This window comes from Nesoenas mayeri (genome assembly GCF_963082525.1).
Source record: "Nesoenas mayeri genome assembly, chromosome: 8".
NCBI lineage: Eukaryota > Metazoa > Chordata > Aves > Columbiformes > Columbidae > Nesoenas > Nesoenas mayeri.
Window position 1 is genome coordinate 26,034,090 of NC_137554.1, and position 19,323 is coordinate 26,053,412.

The 19,323-nt window shown below is 48.6% G+C and overlaps 1 protein-coding gene across 1 annotated transcript; it reads left to right on the plus strand.

Moving 5' to 3' along the window:
• On the plus strand, positions 1-12,118 carry IL23R (interleukin 23 receptor; the record flags this gene model as incomplete). The annotated part of the gene is made up of 14 exons (XM_080348798.1): positions 1-73; positions 771-1,064; positions 1,183-1,306; positions 2,756-2,928; positions 3,117-3,262; positions 4,016-4,175; positions 4,922-5,004; positions 5,826-6,042; positions 6,968-7,165; positions 8,148-8,231; positions 9,192-9,242; positions 10,014-10,110; positions 10,862-10,952; positions 11,498-12,118. The coding sequence occupies exons 1-14, from the start codon at positions 16-18 to the stop codon at positions 12,116-12,118; spliced, it is 2,397 nt and encodes a 798-aa protein (XP_080204924.1). The 5' UTR covers positions 1-15.
• Between the last annotated feature and the right edge of the window lie 7,205 nt (positions 12,119-19,323).

Genomic DNA, 19,323 nt, shown 5'->3' on the forward strand with positions numbered 1-19,323 from the left:
GCCGCAGCCCAGGCCATGACAGGGTCCGGCGAGGCTTTGGCGCTCCACATCCTGCTCTGCTGCCTGTGCAAAGGTAAGTGGCCACACAGCAGGGCATGACCACCATGGCACCACCCTCACTGGCCACCGCCTCAAACACCCCAGCCCTGATGGGGAATCAGAGCGGGAGTAGGAATATTATAGGGTTGCAGCTATGGATTTTGTGGGGAGTGCTTCACTAGCATGGTGGGGGGCTCCTGCGCACCCTCTCCTCCCTGCTTGCACCCCCAGAGCTGCATCCAGCCAGCTTGGAGCATTTCAGCAGCTGGGGCGCGATGTGCGATCCTGCCTCCACACACCGAACCCAGCACAGAGCTGCGCCCTTTCCAGGAAAGTCAGATCGAGCTGATACTAGCTGTGAGCTGGGTTTACCAGCGCAGAGCCCCGATCTGATAGCGAGGAGCAGCGGTGCCTCTGCGCGGGGGCTGCCGCCCTAATCTCAGGGGATCAGAGCTCTTGAGACGATGGGTTATTTCCTTGCAGTCATTTAAGCATTAGAGCAAAAAGCTAAAATGGGTGAAACAAGCTGTTTGCGCTCTGAGGGGATGAGTCATGAGGTGCTGAAGGCAAAGGGGGTTTTTCCCTGTCCTGGGGGGCCAGGGGGCACTGGCAGACCCCCAACATGGGGTTTTGCCATGCTGCTGCACACATCCCAGCAAAGCAGCCACCGGTGCAGCCGTGGGCACCATCTCCTCCCACGGGACACCCACCCGGAGCCACTGTTGGTGCAGGTGTCTCAACCATCAAGTGCTTCGGGCACGTCTGGATCGAGCCTGCACCGGTGGTGCTGATGGGCTCCAACGTCTCCATCAACTGCCGCTCCACCCTTGGCTGTCCCGGGGCCAAGTTCCTCATCCTCCTCAACTACAGCCAGCCCGAGGGTCTCCTGCACCCCCTCAACAGCAGCACCGTCCAGCTGTGGCTGCACGACATCCAGGTGCCCTTCAGGACCGTCATCTGCTTAGCGCGTTGTCCCAACAGCCAAAAGCACCGGCTGGTGTGTGGCACCCAACTCCTGGCTGGCTGTGAGTACCCCTCGTGGCGATGGGGTGTCAGGGATTTTTGTTAAGCTGCCAGCACAAAGGAGGTCGGGGGGGATTTTGGGGAGGTGCCCATATGTGCTGCCTGACCTTGCCCCCACAGACCCTCCAGACCCACCCAGCAACCTGAGCTGCAGCATCCGTGAGCACTCGGGGGTCCTGGTGTGTACGTGGGACACAGGGCGGCCGACACACCTGCACACCAACTACAGCCTCCACCTGCGCAGGTAAGGGACGGGGGGATGCGACAAACCATAGAACCAGTTTGCTTGGGAAAGGCCTTTAAGATCATCGAGTCCAGCCGTTAGCAATCTTGATACATATACAGCTGTTGGAAGGATGATGCCTGATCTTGACAGAAAATGGTGGCTTTTGTCTGGAAAGCTTTTAATAACATTCAACACAAATTGAGGTTCAATGCTGGCACATCTACTAGTTTGCAATTTTAGAGCCCCTGTTACGCAAAATATTTAAATTGCTTCTAACTTCACGATGCCGAGAACGTTTAGAAGCAAGTATATTCATTAATATGAACTTCAGCTTAGGTGAAACTACTACATTTATCCACATTAAAGTTGGAATTAAAGAAATCACTGAAAGAAAGGAAACTAATAGGGACTTCATGTTAACAGTATAATACTGATACAGGGATTAAACTGGGGGGTTTCTTTATATTTTTATATTATTTTATGTATTATATTTTATTTATATTATCCCGGTCCCCCTGGAGCCAGGGGGGAGCACGGTAACCAGCAGAGCCAGCACATGGCATGTGGCTGAGACACAGCGGCCACAAAGCTGGGTGACAGCAGGGCTGCTGTGCCCTAGTTACGCTTTCTAAAGCTCACGTCTTCCTGGCCTCCTGTTTGCAAACCGCACGTTAAACCACGGGGTTGACTCTGCAGGATGGACCGTGCACGTTCAGTGCTATCAGTGGCCCAGCAAAGGCTGCATCACGTCGCAAGGCGTTGCAGCTGTGCATTTTTTGCAGATGCATTGACTGCTTCAAGCTAAAGGCCACGCAGAGGTGCAGCCCAAACCCCAAAATGAAAACTCTAGCATGGTACAGAAGCTTGAACCCAAAGCAGCCCTTCCTACTGGCCCGTGATGCTTTCCGCCACCTCTGACACCAGCCTGGCAGGCTCTCAGAGTCAGTCTGAGTCAGTTATTAAAGTAAACACACTAAATCCCGTCATATGTAGGCTTTGTGAAGAGAAGTGATTAACCGCCTGTCTTCATTTGCTTCGGTTCAAACTTTGAACCGTGCAGCCAGGAAGAGCTGAGAAAGTTCCCTTCCTGCAGTGAAAATGCAAATGCCCAACAGAAAGGTCAGGAGCCGAACACAATCACTTTCTAGTTTGCTTTGGGAGTGTCACACTCCGCATTTGGAGGTGACTGTGCCCCAGTCATGAGCCGTGACCCCTCAAGAGCTGGGGTTGCCTTTCCATTGGGTGCGTGAGGCTGGATGGGCTCTGAGCGGGACTTGAGGGTGCTGAGAGCCTGGCCCAGGTTCCCAAAGAGGTGGTGGATGCCCCATCCCTGGAGACATCCCAGGCCAGGCTGGATGGGGCTCTAAGCAACCTGAGCTGGTGAAGATGTCCCTGCTCATGGCAGGGGGGGCACTGGGGGAGCCGGGAAGGGCCCTCCAACCCAAACCGTGATTTTATCATTCTCAGCATGGGGACAGAAGCAGCGGGGGATACTGAGGAGGATGCTGTCTTCCCCGCGGGTTCACCAGTGCCGCTGAGCGAGCTGAGCAGTGGGAGCCGCTACTTGGTGTGGGTTCGAGCCAACAACACGCTGGGTGCTGCTCGCTCAGCCCCACAGCACCTCAACCTGCAGGAGCTTGGTACGTCTGTCCCTACATCCGTCTGTCTGTCTATCCATGAGCTGCACCATGGGCAGGGTCTGTGCATGGCTGTGTGCACTGCCCTGAGGTGCTGCATTAGGAACATTCATGGGTGGTGGGGCTCACACACAAGGCAGCCCCCTGAGGTGTGCCAGCCCCCACCTATGCTGTCTGGGCTCTCCCCACAGTGATCCCTGCTCTACCCCTCGTCATTGGTGCCGAGACGACAGACACGTCACCTCCCATCACCACCATCCGCTGGAGGAGGCAGACGCTGCTGGAGAACGTGTGCTGCGAGGAGCGACACAAAGCCATGGACACCCCAGCATGGCATGTGAGACAGCACGGGACCCCTCAAAACCTCCATCCCCAAAATGCAGACCCTGTGTGAGCTGCCCCCCGTAAAGAAACGTGCCAGTCCTGGTCCTGCTGGAGGCCCCTAACAACCAATGTGAACATTCGGGGTCGTTCAAAACCCACCCCAGCCATGGACAGCCCCCCATTTTTGGTGGGGCAGGACGGATGATGTCCTCTGAGGAGGCAGACAGCCTTTTGGGTAGTGTTATCTCTGCTTTTTTAAGCAAAAGGGTAAAATTCAAAATATTTCTAGACGTTATCTGGCTCAGCAAGGACAAGGCAAAAACAGTGTCTGGGGATGCTCAGTGCCCACGTGCTGCATCCATTGCCTCCGCATGCTCGCAGACACAACACCCTGGGGAAGCTCCACCAGGGTCCCTTTTGGAAACCTCCCTACCACCCCCAGAACCCTCAAATTACCGAGGTGTCAGAATCCCAGTGCGATGCTGGGCCAGGGCTCACTCTGCACCCTCCAGCTTCCCTGGTGCATTAGCAGAGGGGACTGTGTGTGCACCAGGTCTTGCAACAGCATCAGTCTCAAACCCATGCTGGAACATCACGGGGGACATGGCAGGGATGGGGACCCCCTTGGCAGGATGCACCCCGAGGCTCAGTCAGCTCCATGGTTTGAGGAGGACCCTGCCCATCCCCAACCCCGCAAATGGGGAAGGCAGAGACTCTGTGGAGGGCTGGCTTGTCCCGCTCCCCTCAGCACCCCGGTCCCTTGCAGGTGGAGGCGTGGGACAATGAGGCGCAGCCCGAGCCCCTCTCGCGGCACAACCTGCAGAGTTACACCCGGTACGTGTTCCAGGTCCGGTGCCGGCTCAGCCCCCCCAACAGCCCCTGGAGCGCCTGGAGCACCCCCTTTCTCTACAGCACCCCCGAGGCAAGTGAGCTCAGACCTCCATGCTGCTTTTGGCTGCGTTTGCCTGTACGCATCCCTGAGAACCTCATCTCTTGTCTGTTCAACCCCTCCAGGGATGGTGACTCCACCACTGCCCTGGGCAGCTTGTTCCAACGCCCAACAGCCCTTTGAGGAAGAAATTGTTCCCCAGATCCAACCTCAGGCTCCTCTGGCAAGATTCTGTGCCCCAGGAGGCAGCACTGCCGCCCCCATGCGACAGCCAAGGGCTGAGCGCTGTCACAAGCTGGCAGCTCTTCTTCCTCATGCCTAGCCTGAATCTCCCTTCCTTCAGTTTAAAGCCATCATCCCTTGCCTCATCAGCCACAAATCTGTGTCCTCTCAGGTCACATTTCCCCCTCTGCCCCCCAGTTACTAACACTGGGATGAGTTCAGGCACAGCTGGCTCAGTCACCCCATCCTGCAGCGGGATGAGACGCTGAGGAGCGATGCTCTTGCTCACGTCTCAGCTGCAGTGAGGAAGCCAAGGACATGCTTGCCCTAAAAGAGCAGCTGTTTGCAGTCTGGCCAGTTTCCTGCCCGCAGTGGCAGAGCTGTGCAGCGGCCAGCCTGCCACCGGGCTTTGGTGCTGCCATCTGCCCCATGGAACCAGCCCCCTGCAAGGCTGCGGGTGGGTGGGACCCCCAAGCATGAGTGGGAGCCGTGTTCATGTGTGGGAGCCCGGGCCGGTTCCCCTCCAGGAGCCCGTTCCCACTCCCACGCTTCCTCCCACAGCCCCGGCCGTGGCACCCGACGTCTGGCGGCGCCTGGGCCCGGCGTTCCCCAATGGCAGCCACGAGGTGACGGTCTTGATCAAGGTAAAGGCTCTTGGGTTTTTTTGGCAGCTCCTGTGAAATTTTCATGTACTCTGCTCCTCACTGACTTGAGCAGCCACCAAGAGGCGGCAGAAAGCAATGCACTTCTGAAAGAGCAAATTGATGGGGGAAAGAGTCATAGAAGGGTTTGTGTTGAAGGGACCTTCCCAGCTCCCCCAGTGTCCCATGAGCAGGGACATCTTCACCAGCTCAGGTTGCTCAGAGCCCCGTCCAGCCTGGCCTGGGATGTCTCCAGGGATGGTTCATCCACCACCTCTCTGGCAACCTGGGACAGTCTCTCACCACCCTCAGCGTCATAGAATCATTTCAGTTGGAAGAGACCTTCAGGATCATTGAGTCCAAGCATAACCTAACCCTAGCACTAAACCATATCCATAAGAACCTCATCTAAACGCCTTTTAAGCCCCTCCAGGGATGGTGACTCCATCACTGCCCTGGGCAGCCTGTTGCAATGCCCAACAGCCCTTTCTGGGAAGAATTTTTTCCTAATATCCAATCTAAACCTCCCCTGGTGTCAAAAATTTCTTCCCCATCTCCATGTCTCCCCTCCATTAGTTTAAAACCATCACCCCTTGTCCTGTCGCAACGGGCCCTGCTAAAATCTCTGTCCCCGTCTTTCTCATTGGCCTGTTTAAAGTACAGAAAGGTTTAAGTACTGAAGGTGAGACCCCAACATGTCCTTGGGTCAAAACCTCTCCATCCTTGCAAACTCCATCCATGTGTCACCCAGCCAAGGGGACATTTACCCTGCACTGGGGTGGCTCAGTGTCAGACCCCACAGCTGTCCATCTTGCCCTTCACAGCCCCTGTCACCCCAGGATGCCCGCGGGAGGATCCTGAGCTACACTGTGGTCACCGAGAGCCCTGGGGGGACACAGCTTCTCTGCAACACATCCAGCACAGCGTGCAGCCTCCTGCTGCCCCTGGGGACCCACACCCTCCATGTCACTGCGCACAACACCCGGGGGGCTTCCAGCCCTGCCACCATCACCCTCGGCCAGGGTACCAGCAGCCAGGAAGGTAGGATGTTGCATGCACCAACCACAACCTTAGAAATCCGATTTTATCAGGTTTGGAGGAAAAATATTCTAGCTTGTGCTAAAGCAAGCAAAAATACCCAGCGTAGCTCTGCCCTCTCTGCCAAGGGAACACAACGTCCTCCAGACAAGGTCAGCATCCCCTGGAGATGCAGATGCTCCACGGCCATGTATCTCACTCAGCCCTTGGCCTCCGAACACTGCAGCAACAAGCTTAAAAATAAGTTTGTCCTACCTGCTGGCAGGGTTGTGCTGTGCAGTGGATGCTCCTCTGCTCCATGTTCCCCAAAAATATCTCCTGCTGCCTCTGCCAGGGAGGGAGACAGTCCCAGCTGTGAGCTGGGCCCCTGCAAATGGAAAAAGAGGAAAAAAAATCACTTTCTGGGCCACTTTAGTTTCCCTGTACTGTAGGTTGTGGTTTTCCCCACAACCACACTTTCCTATTGTTGAAAAAAATGTCTCTTTTAATAAGCAAAGGAGGGGGAAAGTCCCCTTCAGATGGCAGACAAATACATGAGTAAAAAGAAACTAAAGAGAAACAAGGTGGAAAAAATTATGTAATCTCTTATACTTATCAGAATCACGCACCTTTCTTGTAAGAAATGACAGGTAAAGCATTTCAGATGAGACATGACAAAGCTGAAGATGTGCTTTTGTGATATGTGTATGTGAGCACAGATATATATCTATAAATATAGATTTTGATAAATATTAGATATACATATATATATATATATATACACATATATATATAAACACCTAGCACATTCTAGAATTTCTTGTTCCCCCGTCAGCCCTTAAACACTTTCAGGAAAGGCACCTTTGCCTGTTCTTACCTGACCGTTCCCGGTCTCCTGCCCGTCCAGGATGACGTTGGGTGACAGTCCCTTCACCATCTCTCTCTGCAGAGTTCCCGGCACCAGTGGCCGTGGAGGTCAAGCCCCAGAACCGGAGCGGGGTCTTGGTGACCTGGCAGCCCCCGCGGCGCAGCAGGAGGTCCCCGCTCTGGTTCATAGTGGAATGGGTTTCCACCTCCCAGTATAACCACGAGGAACAGTATTTTTGGAAGAAAGTCTCATCCCAGGAAACACACAAGGATATCACAGGTGAGACAGTCCAGGAGTCCTTTTGCTATTTGGTGCAGTTCATCGGGATATTATAAAGCTAAATACAATATAAAGGCAGAGTTTCATTTGAAATTGAGCACCTGCCCACTTGTTTTTGGGGAGTGGGATTATGATGAGCCCTTCAGGAGCAAGGAGGAGTGAAGTGATAGGAGACGAGAGGGGAGTTGGGGTGATTTGGTCCCCCAGGGGAGGTCACAGGGAAAAAATGGGCAGGGAAAGAGGATGAAGTGACAAGTGAACTGGCAGGCAGGGAAGCCATGCTAGACCTCGTAGAATCAGAGAACACTTTGGGTTGGAGGGACCTTCCCAGCTCCCCCAGTGCCACCCCTGCCATGAGCAGGGACATCTTCACCAGCTCAGGTTGCTCAGAGCCCCGTCCAGCCTGGCCTGGGATGTCTCCAGGGATGGTTCATCCACCACCTCTTTTGCCAACCTGGGCCAGGCTCTCACCACCCTCAGGGGCAACAGTTTCTCCCTCATGTCCAGCCTGAATCTCCCTCCTTTAGTTTAAAACCATCACCCCTTGTCCAAACATAACCTGCAGAGGTCTGTCCAAGTGCAGGAGATGAACGTGGGTATTCAAAGGATGCAGAGAGAGAAGGGACAACACTTGATGCCCCAAGGCTTTAGCACCTCTCCTCCTGCCATGTCCAGAGACACAAGCCAACAGGTCCTCACCAACACATCCTGAGCATCTCAGGACTCATCCCACCCCATTCTGCTTTCCACATTAATTCTGGTACTTACTGGGCTTTGGGTACTTCCTGACCTGACCAGATTTTTGCTCCTCCACATGTGTTTTTGGGACCAGCTCATGTAGTGGCTTTCCCATGGGTGGTCTCAGAGCTGGGGAAGGCCCCGCACCTCCATCCACTTCCACCACTCAACCCTTGAGCAAGCCTAAAGCTTTCACTGCATCTTACAAGTACATTTTAAAGGCAATTTAACTGCTTCTTTTCAGAAGAGGAGTTGGCAGGAGGTCCCATCAACGTGTCAGTATATGCAGTCTACCCTGACGGAGTCAGCAAACCAAGCTCCAGCCAAGGTAAGCCCTGGTCACACAGTGGTCACATCATTAAGCCAGACCTTGATCAAGGTTTAGGACCTCCAGAACTCTAGCATAACCCAAGCCCAGGCTGAAGGCCTAGGGCTGAGCTTAAATAGAGCTGCTGGACAGGAGTGTGGTTGGAGGTCCCAGGTGAGGCTGGTCAGGGCTGTTAAGAGCTGTTATTGCTCCCAGTGCCCTGACAGAACTGGCTGTAGCTGCAGGCCATGGTGAGACCTGAGAATGCAATTCATTCACCATCCCACACCGTGACACAATTTTAGATGGGTTATTTGAAGCTGCTCAGATACTTTCCCTATGAAGAACTGGCTCTGTATTTCTATTTGGCACCCTCATGGCTTTGAGAAGGGCAATTATTCCAATTTTTCCCAAGAAATGGAAACAAATTATTGGAACAGGCAGCCCAGGGCAGTGGTGGAGTCACCATCCCTGGAGAGGCTGAACAGACAAGAGATGAGGTTCTCAGGGTCATGGGGTAGTGTCGCTGTTAGGTTAATCGTAGGACTCGATGATCTTGATGATCTCTTCCAACCAAAATGATTCTATGATATTATTAGAAAATTCAGTCAGGGAGGTTCAGACACTCTGGGAAATAATCTGTAGGTGCTCATGAAAAACTATATACAGCTCCTCAGGAAGACTAAATTCTTGTTTCAGGTGCTGAGGGGAGTGATATACATGGAAGATGTTTTGTAATTGGTGTTACATGTTCATCAATGTCTCATGTAATTGGATCTCTGAGAACTAGGAGATTGTGTAGAATCCAGCCAGAGCTGGAGCTACTAATTACTTTGGGGGATTTATTTTTCTCATTATACCATTATTTATTTTTCTAAACAATCGTAACAAAATAAAAATAAGCCATAGCTTATTGACATAGATGTTACCTACTGTGCTGTAAATGAAGTTATGGACATTTTTTGCCTCTCTCTGTTTAAGTCCCTGCAGAGGAGCCGCTCCTGGGCAGCACCTCCAGCCACATCTCCCATGGTAAGAAGATAGTAGCTCAGACTTGGTAAGCCAGACTTTCTCCTTGACCAGAAGTGGAAGTTTCAGCCTAAGCAGCACCTGCAGCATCTGGTGATGGGGAAGCAAAAGCTCCTTGACACTTCGGAGAGGTCAGGGACAGAAAAGCAACTTTTCCCTTGCAGGGCACACGAGCTGCACGGCAGGACGGGCTGTAGTGCTCTCATGGTTCAATAGCACCCATGGAAAGCACGCCTTGAGTTTTACTTTCTCCTGATACTTAAAATATAACGTACATTACAGCAAGTAGGAGATAAGAAACCCAGGAAAATAGGAGATAATGTTAACATGCAGCAATAGACTGTTTCAGTCTTGCAGTTTGAACATGAGACTCGTTTGTAAGCATTTCCCATCCATTTTTCTAACTTGGGTTCTGCTTCTGGTTTACACATCTTCTGGTAAAGGTTACATTCTGAACTTAAATCAAAAGCAAAACCAATGTAAGCTGAAGAATTCGCTTCAGCATTTCTGGAAGGTAAAGCTGCGTAGGAGATGGTTAAACACCATTCTTCAAATGACGTGTCCCCCCCTGCATGGGGACCAGCAACGCTCTGGTCACACGGATGGGACAGCGAGTTTAGTTTTGCTTCTGTTATGGCTTTGCTTCATTAATTGAGGAGCAAAAGGATGAGTGAAATGCTGATGGCTGCTTTGTCAAAGATCTGCCCTTTGTATCAAGAAATGGGCTGGAGCCAGGACACTCAAATGACTTTTTTCCTTTCTGTCCTTTTTCAGATGATGACATTGGAGTTTTCCTGGGACTGGGTGCCAGCATGGTCATATTATCAGTTGTTCTCATAATTTTGATGTTTAAAAAATCAGCCAGAAAAAGGTACTGCTTTCTTCAGTTCTTTCTTCTTTTCCAACTCTTGCCTTTCCTCCAAAACATTTAAAAATTAACTACAGAAACCTGCTCTTACTAAGGACATGCTCTCCCATTAATCCGATTGCTATGTTAAAAGATATTTATGTGCACTGCAGTAAGGTAGAGACCCACAAAAAATCACTCCTTTGTCAAGGCCAGACCTGGTGCTTTTCAGTTTCTGAACCCAGCCTAATTCTTCTTCTCTCCATGTAATTGCGAAACATGAGGGTTTCAGCAAAAACAGGGACAGTGTATTTTCCCAGGAACACAGCAACGCACCAGCAAAGCTCAGTGAAATTAACATCTCTAGCAAATGATTTTCATTTCTGCAGCAGCTTTGGCTGCAGGAAAATCAACTTTAATTGCTGCTGTGTATTTGATTTCATCAGTTCGGGACACAAATGCCTCCTCTGGTTCATACACACAGCTTGGTACTCCCCCCACCCCCAGGTTAGCAGCATTTTCACATAGAGACAACTTTTACATCAGGGATTTAACTAGAGTCACTAAGCTTCCAGAATCAAACCCAGAGGAATAAGGTTGAAAGATTAAGAACTTGAGTTCAAACAGGGAAACCCACCACATGGGGTAAACCTGGGGCTTCCAAGGTCCATCCTTCATTGTTGGACCTTGTGTGTCCCCTCCTGCCGGGAACAATTTCACCCAGCACAAACAATGGACTAACATTTTGGGGTTTATTTTTTTCTTTTTGGTAAAGAATTAATGCCACCCTTGTGTCGCTCTTGCCCAAATGGCTGTTTGAAGACTTTCCCCGCATGGAAAACAGCAATGTGGTGAAGTCACTGCAGGTAATTGCACCATCATCTCCCAGATTTTCTCTACCCCTGAGATTAAAGCTTGCTCCAGAGCTGTGAGAAACATGGGTGGGAAGAGCATTAAGCTCTAAGGGACCAGGAACTGATTAGGAATCATCTCATAGGATCATTTTGGTTGGAAGAGACCCTCAAGATCACTAAGTCCAACTGTTAATCCACCCCTGGCACTGACCCATGTCCCTGAGAACCTCATCTCCGTCTGTTCAACCCATCCAGGGATGGTGACTCCACCACTGCCCTGGGCAGCCTGTTCTAATGCCCAACAGCACTTTCTGGGAAGGAAATCTTGCCTCATATCCAATCTAACATTTCCCAGGCATTTGCAAGGTGCACAGGAACCCAGCTTAGCTGAGGTCTTTCAACCTTACCTCAAGCTACACTTCATTTAGTGGTGACAATGAGATGAAGACAATAAGTCTTTGCCCCATTTCTTCCTTGGGATGCTCTAATGAGAGCTCTCCCATTGCTAAAATTTGCCACTTTGTCATTAGACTCTTTTTTTCTTTTTTCCCCTCCAGGAAAAGAGTGATTTCATGAGTCACAGTTTCCACGAGCCGCTCTTGGACACCAGTGACCCCACCATTACGAAAATCGAGGAGGTGCCGGTGTGTGAGGAGTACAAGAACGTGGCCACCAGAAGGAAACCCAGCAGAGAGGTCCCCAAGGATGGGGACCGCCCCAGGAGCATCGCACCCACCAGCATCACATCCCCCGAGCCCATCAGTGACTACAAACCACAGGTGTCTGATGGGAACCTGCTGGGGTATGTAGCTGCCAATTTTTACCAAACACAGCCTGTGGCAGCCCTCCCAGAACCAGAGATGAGCATCTTCTTCAGAGACTACACGAGCCCCGTTCCCCAGCTGTGGGACGGGGAGGAAGGGGGACACCAGATCTGTCTGCTGGAGAAGATCAACCTCATCCTAAACAGCAGCCGGAGCGGGCAAAGCCAGGCCCTGGGCTCAGCCCCGGGAGGACAGGGGTCCCTCCTGGGGACCCAGTGGGATCACACATTGGCCAGTGATGTCCAGGAGCAGACACTGGTCCCCGATGAGCTGGTCTCCTGCCTGAGAGCCATGAACAAGGAGTCGGTGGATATACAGTCTTGCTTTCCGCAGAGCATTGAGAGATTATTTTGAAAGAAATCATTGTGATCAAAAACACCTAAAGTGATGGCCATGGCACCTATCAGCTTTCGAGTTTGCAAACAGCAGAACTGGAGCAAAACTCCAGATCTGAAATTTGCCCTTTTAATTGACTACAAATACTCACAGCTGCCTGGAATGCTTTAGCCACTAAATCACAGTTTTAAACTTACCTCATATTGTCACAAGCATAAAAAATGTGTAACTTTTATGCCCATAAGAACTGAAATACAGGAGAGGTGATTTTTGCAGGATGCAATATGCTTCAGTTATTATTCGAAATCACTCTCCTGTTAAATATTTGGAGCATTTCATCCCTGAAGCTGATTGCAGTTAAGATGGATAAAACAATCCCTTAGACATCCTGATAGAAGCACATAAAATATTTTGGGATCACTCCTAATGAAGACACTATACCAAGGAGGATTTATATATCACACAGCATATCACAGGTACCAAGGACATGAAACCTTTTCTGCGTGATAGAAGAACCCAATTGCATTTTCCTTCCTATTCAATAATAAAAAACACATCAGGTAAGAACAAGGCTTCATGGTCTGTTGGGTTGATTGAGAGTCTCTTCAAATTGGTCACTGGGCAGATTCTTCACTTTGGGTGAGGGGTGTACCATCTCACAGCAGCCCCAGCCTTGCTGTGCAGAGCGCAATGTGGCACAGTGAAATGGCATTTATTAGGCATGTGACACGGAATGTGGATTTTCTGACACCCAGAAAATGAAATACTGGAGTCTCCTTCCTGCAGAGCATTTGTGACATCACTTACAAGTTTTCCCAGGATTTACAAAATGTTCCCAAAGCAACCAGAAACTCCCTGGAAATGGGAGAGGTTGGATTATGGATCTATTCCCTGATCCCCCACAACTTTTAAAGGAAACACTCCCAACACTTAAGGAATACAAGCAGGAAAGAAGTTTACGATGTTCTGCAAAATACCTCAGCACACCGTGCACAGCTTGCTGTGCTTGCACAAATCCCATCACACCTGCACAGAGCTTGGAGTCTCCATTTACAAGTAGCACAAGGAATAAGAATGATATTAACACCACCACATTAAAAGGCAAAAGGATCCCCTGACTGTGTATCACCAAACCCAAACCTGTAAAATAGGGAGAGCAAAACTTGACAAAGTTTTATAAGACTTTAAAGTTACAAAGCTAACGTAAATGCTAACCTATACATAATTACCTATCTAGAGTTATCCACTTTATTATTATGAAATCACTTTTTGCAGTAGAACTGCTAAACCTGGAGATAATAGTCTTTCTTTCAATTTTTGCTAAGCACCACATGTGTTTCTCTAACTACTGTTTCACAAATGGATCAATTTTGCCATTGTTGTGTGCTGTATATGTATTTGTTTCCTTTTAACACCTCAAGAGATCTGTTGCTTAAATTTACAGAGTAGTAGTTACCCGGCAAGACAGGATAAGATTCTTCTTTAGAAGCAGCAAGCTGTTTCCAAGCCCAAAATGTGACTTTTGCATGTAAGCAAGTCTAAAATTAGTGATTGCTGCCTGTGCAGGAAGGAAATTGTAAAAGAACAGCCACATACTACCAGCAGCCCAAATGTGAGATGGGGAAGGTGTTTCTAATTTTATTTTTTTTCAATGTCCACATCCTGAGGCTCACACTGCCTGTGGCGTCTGAACTGCCAAACCCTGCGGGTGAAAACGTTTGTCTTCTTAGAAAACAAGGCTGAAAGCCTGGCCTGGCATTTAGGTACCTGCTGGATTAATTTCCAGCCCTGCTAATTCATTCCAGGACAGGTACCTGCAAATATCTCTGTGTCTGGAGGGAGCAAAGCATTTACATGAGTGCATGGCTACAACTGGTGCATATTGACTGGTTGCCAGGGAAAACTGAAAGAGAAGGGCACAAGTATATATGTGTGTGTGTATACACACACACACACACATATATATATATATATGTATATGTGTATTTTCCAGCTGGTCTGGGATGGGTACCTGTGATGCTCACCACTAGCAATGGGTACATCGGCGGGTAAATAGACCAGTGCATGAAAACAGCAGGAATTTCAATAATTGTTCAATACCCCGATGTCACATCATGTCCTCAGTGCCAGATTGTCACTTGTCAGATGTGCTCCTTGCTGCACTGTTTGTCTTTGCCTGCTTCACCCTTGGAAAGCCCTTTGCATCCCGCCTGTACCTTCTTTCTACCAAGTGCGGTATTTCAGAGTGTAAACCAACATCCTCAGCAATGAGGACCAAATTATACACACGCAAGCCCAGCCTATGCGAAATACTTGAATAATGGATGGCCTAATGTTTTGAATCAAATCATTAAGTCATTTTATTCTCCCTCAAATACTATGTGCTCTCCAATGTTTGTTATTAGTATTTTCTATACTTTTTCTAAAGTTGGGTTATATTCTTGGCAGCTGTACCTTGTGCCGGTTCTATACCTTGCAGGCACATAAAGGAAGTATACACTGAGTAGTGTCTCTACCCACAGCCAGCATGTGCCCAAAAGCATTGATCTCTGACTCCCACCCAACCTATATGAGATTGTAAACTCATCTGTATGTTATCCCGTGTGAGTGAAATGTAAATAAACAGCAAAGCAGAACGGCTGATGAGCCAGACACACACCGTGACGCTGGTCTTGTTGCTATTCACAGCTCTAATGCAACTTCAGTGAAAAGGATGGAGAGAAGATCTTAAATAAGAAATTGGGTGTAGACTCTTCAAAGGCTGGGAGAAGAGAAGAGCAGAGCCATCACCACCTGCTCTGATTAATATCTCCATCTGCCACAGCAGCACAGGGTTATCAGGTGTGAGGATGAGAACTTGCTCAGCTGGGGGAGTCACCAGCAACAGATCAGCCAGGGACGCCCTCCCCTTGGGAATTGTTCACCACTCTTCTTCCAAAAACATGCTTGAAAATTAATTAAACAAAAGGCATAATCAAGAAATAAACAAACTTCACACATAATAAATTATGCTTTAAAAATGCATCAGTAGCTACAATTTTAAATCATTAGCATGCTCTCTGCAGGAGGACACAGCGTTCACTTGGTTTAGTGTTCAAAGCACAGGAGACCTGGGGTTTAGTCTCGGCTTAATCACCAACTGCCTGCATGACCTTCGCCAAGTCACTTTGCTTTTGCTTCTTATCCACAGAGCCTAGACAGTAACAATCACTACCTCTGGTAAAGCCTCAGGGTCTAAAGTCTGAAAGCACTATATAGCATTTGGTAAAAGGAACAGAACAACAAAACAAAGATAATAGAAACATTTTGTGACTAATCTTGTGCTGCTTGTTTTTATTCTGCATATGCATTTTCCAGACCACTCCATGATGAAAGCTTTATAAACATTTGGCTGTCAGTAAATTGTGGAAGAGATTTAGCCACAGATAAATATGCTGCTGAGACTAAAACTGGATTAAAAACTTCAGCGTTTCTCAAAGCTAAACAACACTAACAGACTCTGGGGGTTTCTGAATGCACAAAGATCAAAGCCCGGGTTATGACCAACACTTGTGAGCAAAGCTGCACATAAACGCCCGAATCAGCAAAATCCACCTGAAAACCTGGCAATAGGAAATGGCAGCAGAAGAAACAGCTGCACTGCAAAAATCGGAATATTCATTAAAAATTATGCTATTTGGTACAGGCTCTTGCATTCCTCAGCCTTCAGGAGGGTTAATTCTTTAAGAGGGAAGATGAGGAGTTATTCACAGGGTGGAAGGACTGAGCACAGCAGCAGAGACTGAAACCAAACCTGCGTTTCGTAGAAGAGGATGTGAGAAGTGAGGTTGTGGTTTGTGTCTGACGGGCTTCACTGTGTGTCAGCCTCACCGAACGTCAAATCCCATTAAAATATCACTTGTAAAAGAGCGGAGAAAGGTTTGAATAAACGATCAAAGCAAGAATTGAACACTACGAATAGATAACAAACTATTAAAGTAATCTATTAAAGGAGATTTCAGGATTGCTGCTTGCCAAACCAGCTGAGACTTTCTTTAACAGATAGGAATTCTTCTTGCTACAAGAATATTAGAAAAAATCCACAATTCTTAACCTCTTAAAGGATACAGGGTGACTCTGTGCTCACACATCATTTATATGATTTCCTGGAGTGGCTCTGTGGGAGCCATGCTGTCCCCATTAATCCAGCCTTCCTTGGCTCAGTTACATGTTCAAGAGGAGGCAGAGAAATTGCATTTACCAAGCTAAATAACCATTTTCATCCTGCTGAGTTAAGGCAAATTCTATGAGAATCACTGACAGACACAATGGATGCAAAACTAACGTAACCAGCGCACAGACCACCTGCAGTACCGAACACAGGCAAACAAAGTGAATTAAGTTATTGTCCATTCTCCTGCTGTAGCAGTAACTTCAACATTGCTGCAGGGTCATGGACCAAACATGCGCTGTCTGGGTTGAAAGGAATAAGACATCTGAGCAGCTAAAAGTCATTAGAGAAACTGAATCAGAGAATCCTTTTGGTTGGAAGAGACCCTTAAGATTATTGAGTCCAGACATAACCTAAATCTGGCACTACCCCATGTCCCTGAGAACCTCATCTACCGTCTGTCCAACCTCTCCAGGGATGGTGACTCCACCACTGCCCTGGGCAGCCTGTTCCAATGCCCAACAGCCCTTTGGGGAAGAAATTGTTCCCCAGATCCAACCTCAGCCTCCCCTGGCACAACTTGAGGCTGTCTCCTCTCATCCTGGTGCTTGTTCCTTGGGAGCAGAGCCCGACCCCCCCTGGCTCCAACCTCCTTTCAGGCAGTTTAGAGATCAGAAGGTCTCCCCTCAGCTCCTGTTCTCCAGCTGAATACCCCAGGTCCCTCAGCAGGCTTCTACTGGGTAAGATATACCAGTCTGAAAGCAGTCTGTGAACTTCTGAGGTCTTCAAGCAGGTAGAAAGATTTGGTTTTTTTAATAAACGTTGTCTTTGCTGATACAAGAAAGTGGAATGATGTTGAACACAAACTGGAGATAAAGAAATCGTCACTTACCTTTGAAAGATCAGGGATGCAAACACCACCACAACAACTCTTCCTAAGCTGGACTAGTCAATGGGGTAAAATCAAGAACCCCAGAAAATACTATGGAGGAAATACATTAAATAAACAAACACTGCTCCTTCCCGACCAAGCACTGGTGACAGCCACAGCAGGGGTTTTTAAGCAGCCATGAATTCCCTCCCAGTGCTCTGTCACTCTCATCATTTCAATGCTGGTGACTCACCCCCATTCCTTCACAATTCTTCTTTCTCAAGGTAATTTCCAGACCTACAACTTGACAAAACCAGACCATGTGAGGGTTGCACCTGCTGATTTCACTTGTGAGTTTGAATTCTGTTTCCTTCAGTCATAGTTTTAACATTAGCACTTGCCTATATTCTGACCAGGCTCCAGACTTCTTCCACCATCAGCTTTAACTTCCTCTGACTTACATTAAACTAGTTAGAAAAGAAGCAGGTTTGCACCATTTGAAAATTCTTATGCTTGTAGATAGCAATTTTTTTCCTTACAAAGCCTACGAATACAGTGGCTGAATAAGCCATTCCCGGTCTTCGGTTTGCTTTGCTTTAGAAGTCTCCTTTTATGTGCACTTTTGATTTCAGATGAATTATTTTGTTGTTCATTTCCGGAAACCAAGAAGAGATTACCACAATAATGTTCATCCAAATGTAATTCTATCACTTAGACCTGTTTTATTTTCACCATGTATAAGGAAAGTCTGTATTCTTTACTCACTCTTTTACCTTATTCCATCATGCCTTGTGCAATGAGGGTATGCTGAAGCATGAAACATCTTGACCTCAACACATCAAGGACATCTACCAACTAAGGTTCCTTGCAGCTTTGGATCACAGGAAGCTCTGCAGAAATAAGCAGGTAACAGTGGTCACCTGCCTCTCATGTCCCAGGGGTGAGGGACCTCCCTTGCTGTAACCACCATCAGCTGCTATTGGCAGTAAAGGTTTGTGATCCTTCTGCAAACAAGATCCACCTGAGGCAGCTGGTGCTCCCTGAAATCCACACTTAACAAGCTGCCATAGGTGTTGCATTTACATATACATTGGCATGTAGAATCACAGAACATTTTGTGTTGAAGGGCCCTTCCCAGCTCCCCCAGTGCCACCCCTGCCATGAGCAGGGACATCTTCACCAGCTCAGGTTGCTCAGAGCCCCGTCCAGCCTGGCCTGGGATGTCTCCAGGGATGGTTCATCCACCACCTCTCTTGCCAACCTGGGACAGGCTCTCACCATCCTCAGTGTAAAGAATTTCTTCCTTATGTCTGGTCTGAGTCTCCCCTCTCTCAGTTTAAAATCTTCACCCATTGTCCTGTCAACAGGACCTGGACCAGCACACTAGAACAGCAGATCTTTTGTTGGCACCATGCAGATGTGGATCTCAGATCTCAGCCAGCACAGCCTGGCTCAGGGCGCAAGGGATTACACTACAACCACTCACAGGTTTTCTTACAGCTTTGTGCTCTTCTGCTTTGCTCCTCAGGGACCGGCCACTGTCACCACCAAACATTACACGTTCTGTCACCTGCTGCTGGTGCTTTCCCCAGCTCTGTTTGCAGAATTGCAGACACCCCCTCCTTGCAGAGAACTGGTGACTCTGTTCTTTCCTTGGTATCACCCCTGGCTGGAGCAGCAGGGAGGGTGGCACCTTGTGCTTGGGCTCTTCTGCTGCAGCCAAGCGCGGGGTGGAGGTGTTGGGGAGACATTCAAGGAGCACACGGGTTTTTTTAGGAATCTAAGTACCATGTGCTTTCTCCTGGAGCTTTGTGCTCAGCGCAAGGCAAAGAAGAAAGAGCTATATGAAAAAGTGAACTTTGGTGCTAAAAATTAAGCAAATCAAAAGAAAAAATTAAAAACGCAACTGCACTTTATGAAGGATCAGTGATTTTCAGTTTAGCTTCCTGTCCCCACAACACAAAACTCCGATCACTCAGGCCACCCAACGGGGATCTTCCCTTAAACGTGTCATCAACGAGTAACACACTGCTCAGTTCCGCTAATGCCAGTTGAGCACATCGAGTAACGGCTGCTGCCCAATTTTTTCCAAAGAGAAATAAATGCACCCAGTGAGGGGTAGTGACAAATGAGGCCTCGATGAGAAACACGAGATAACATTCTGTATAATCTCCTAACAGCATCCTGCTTTAAAATTATATG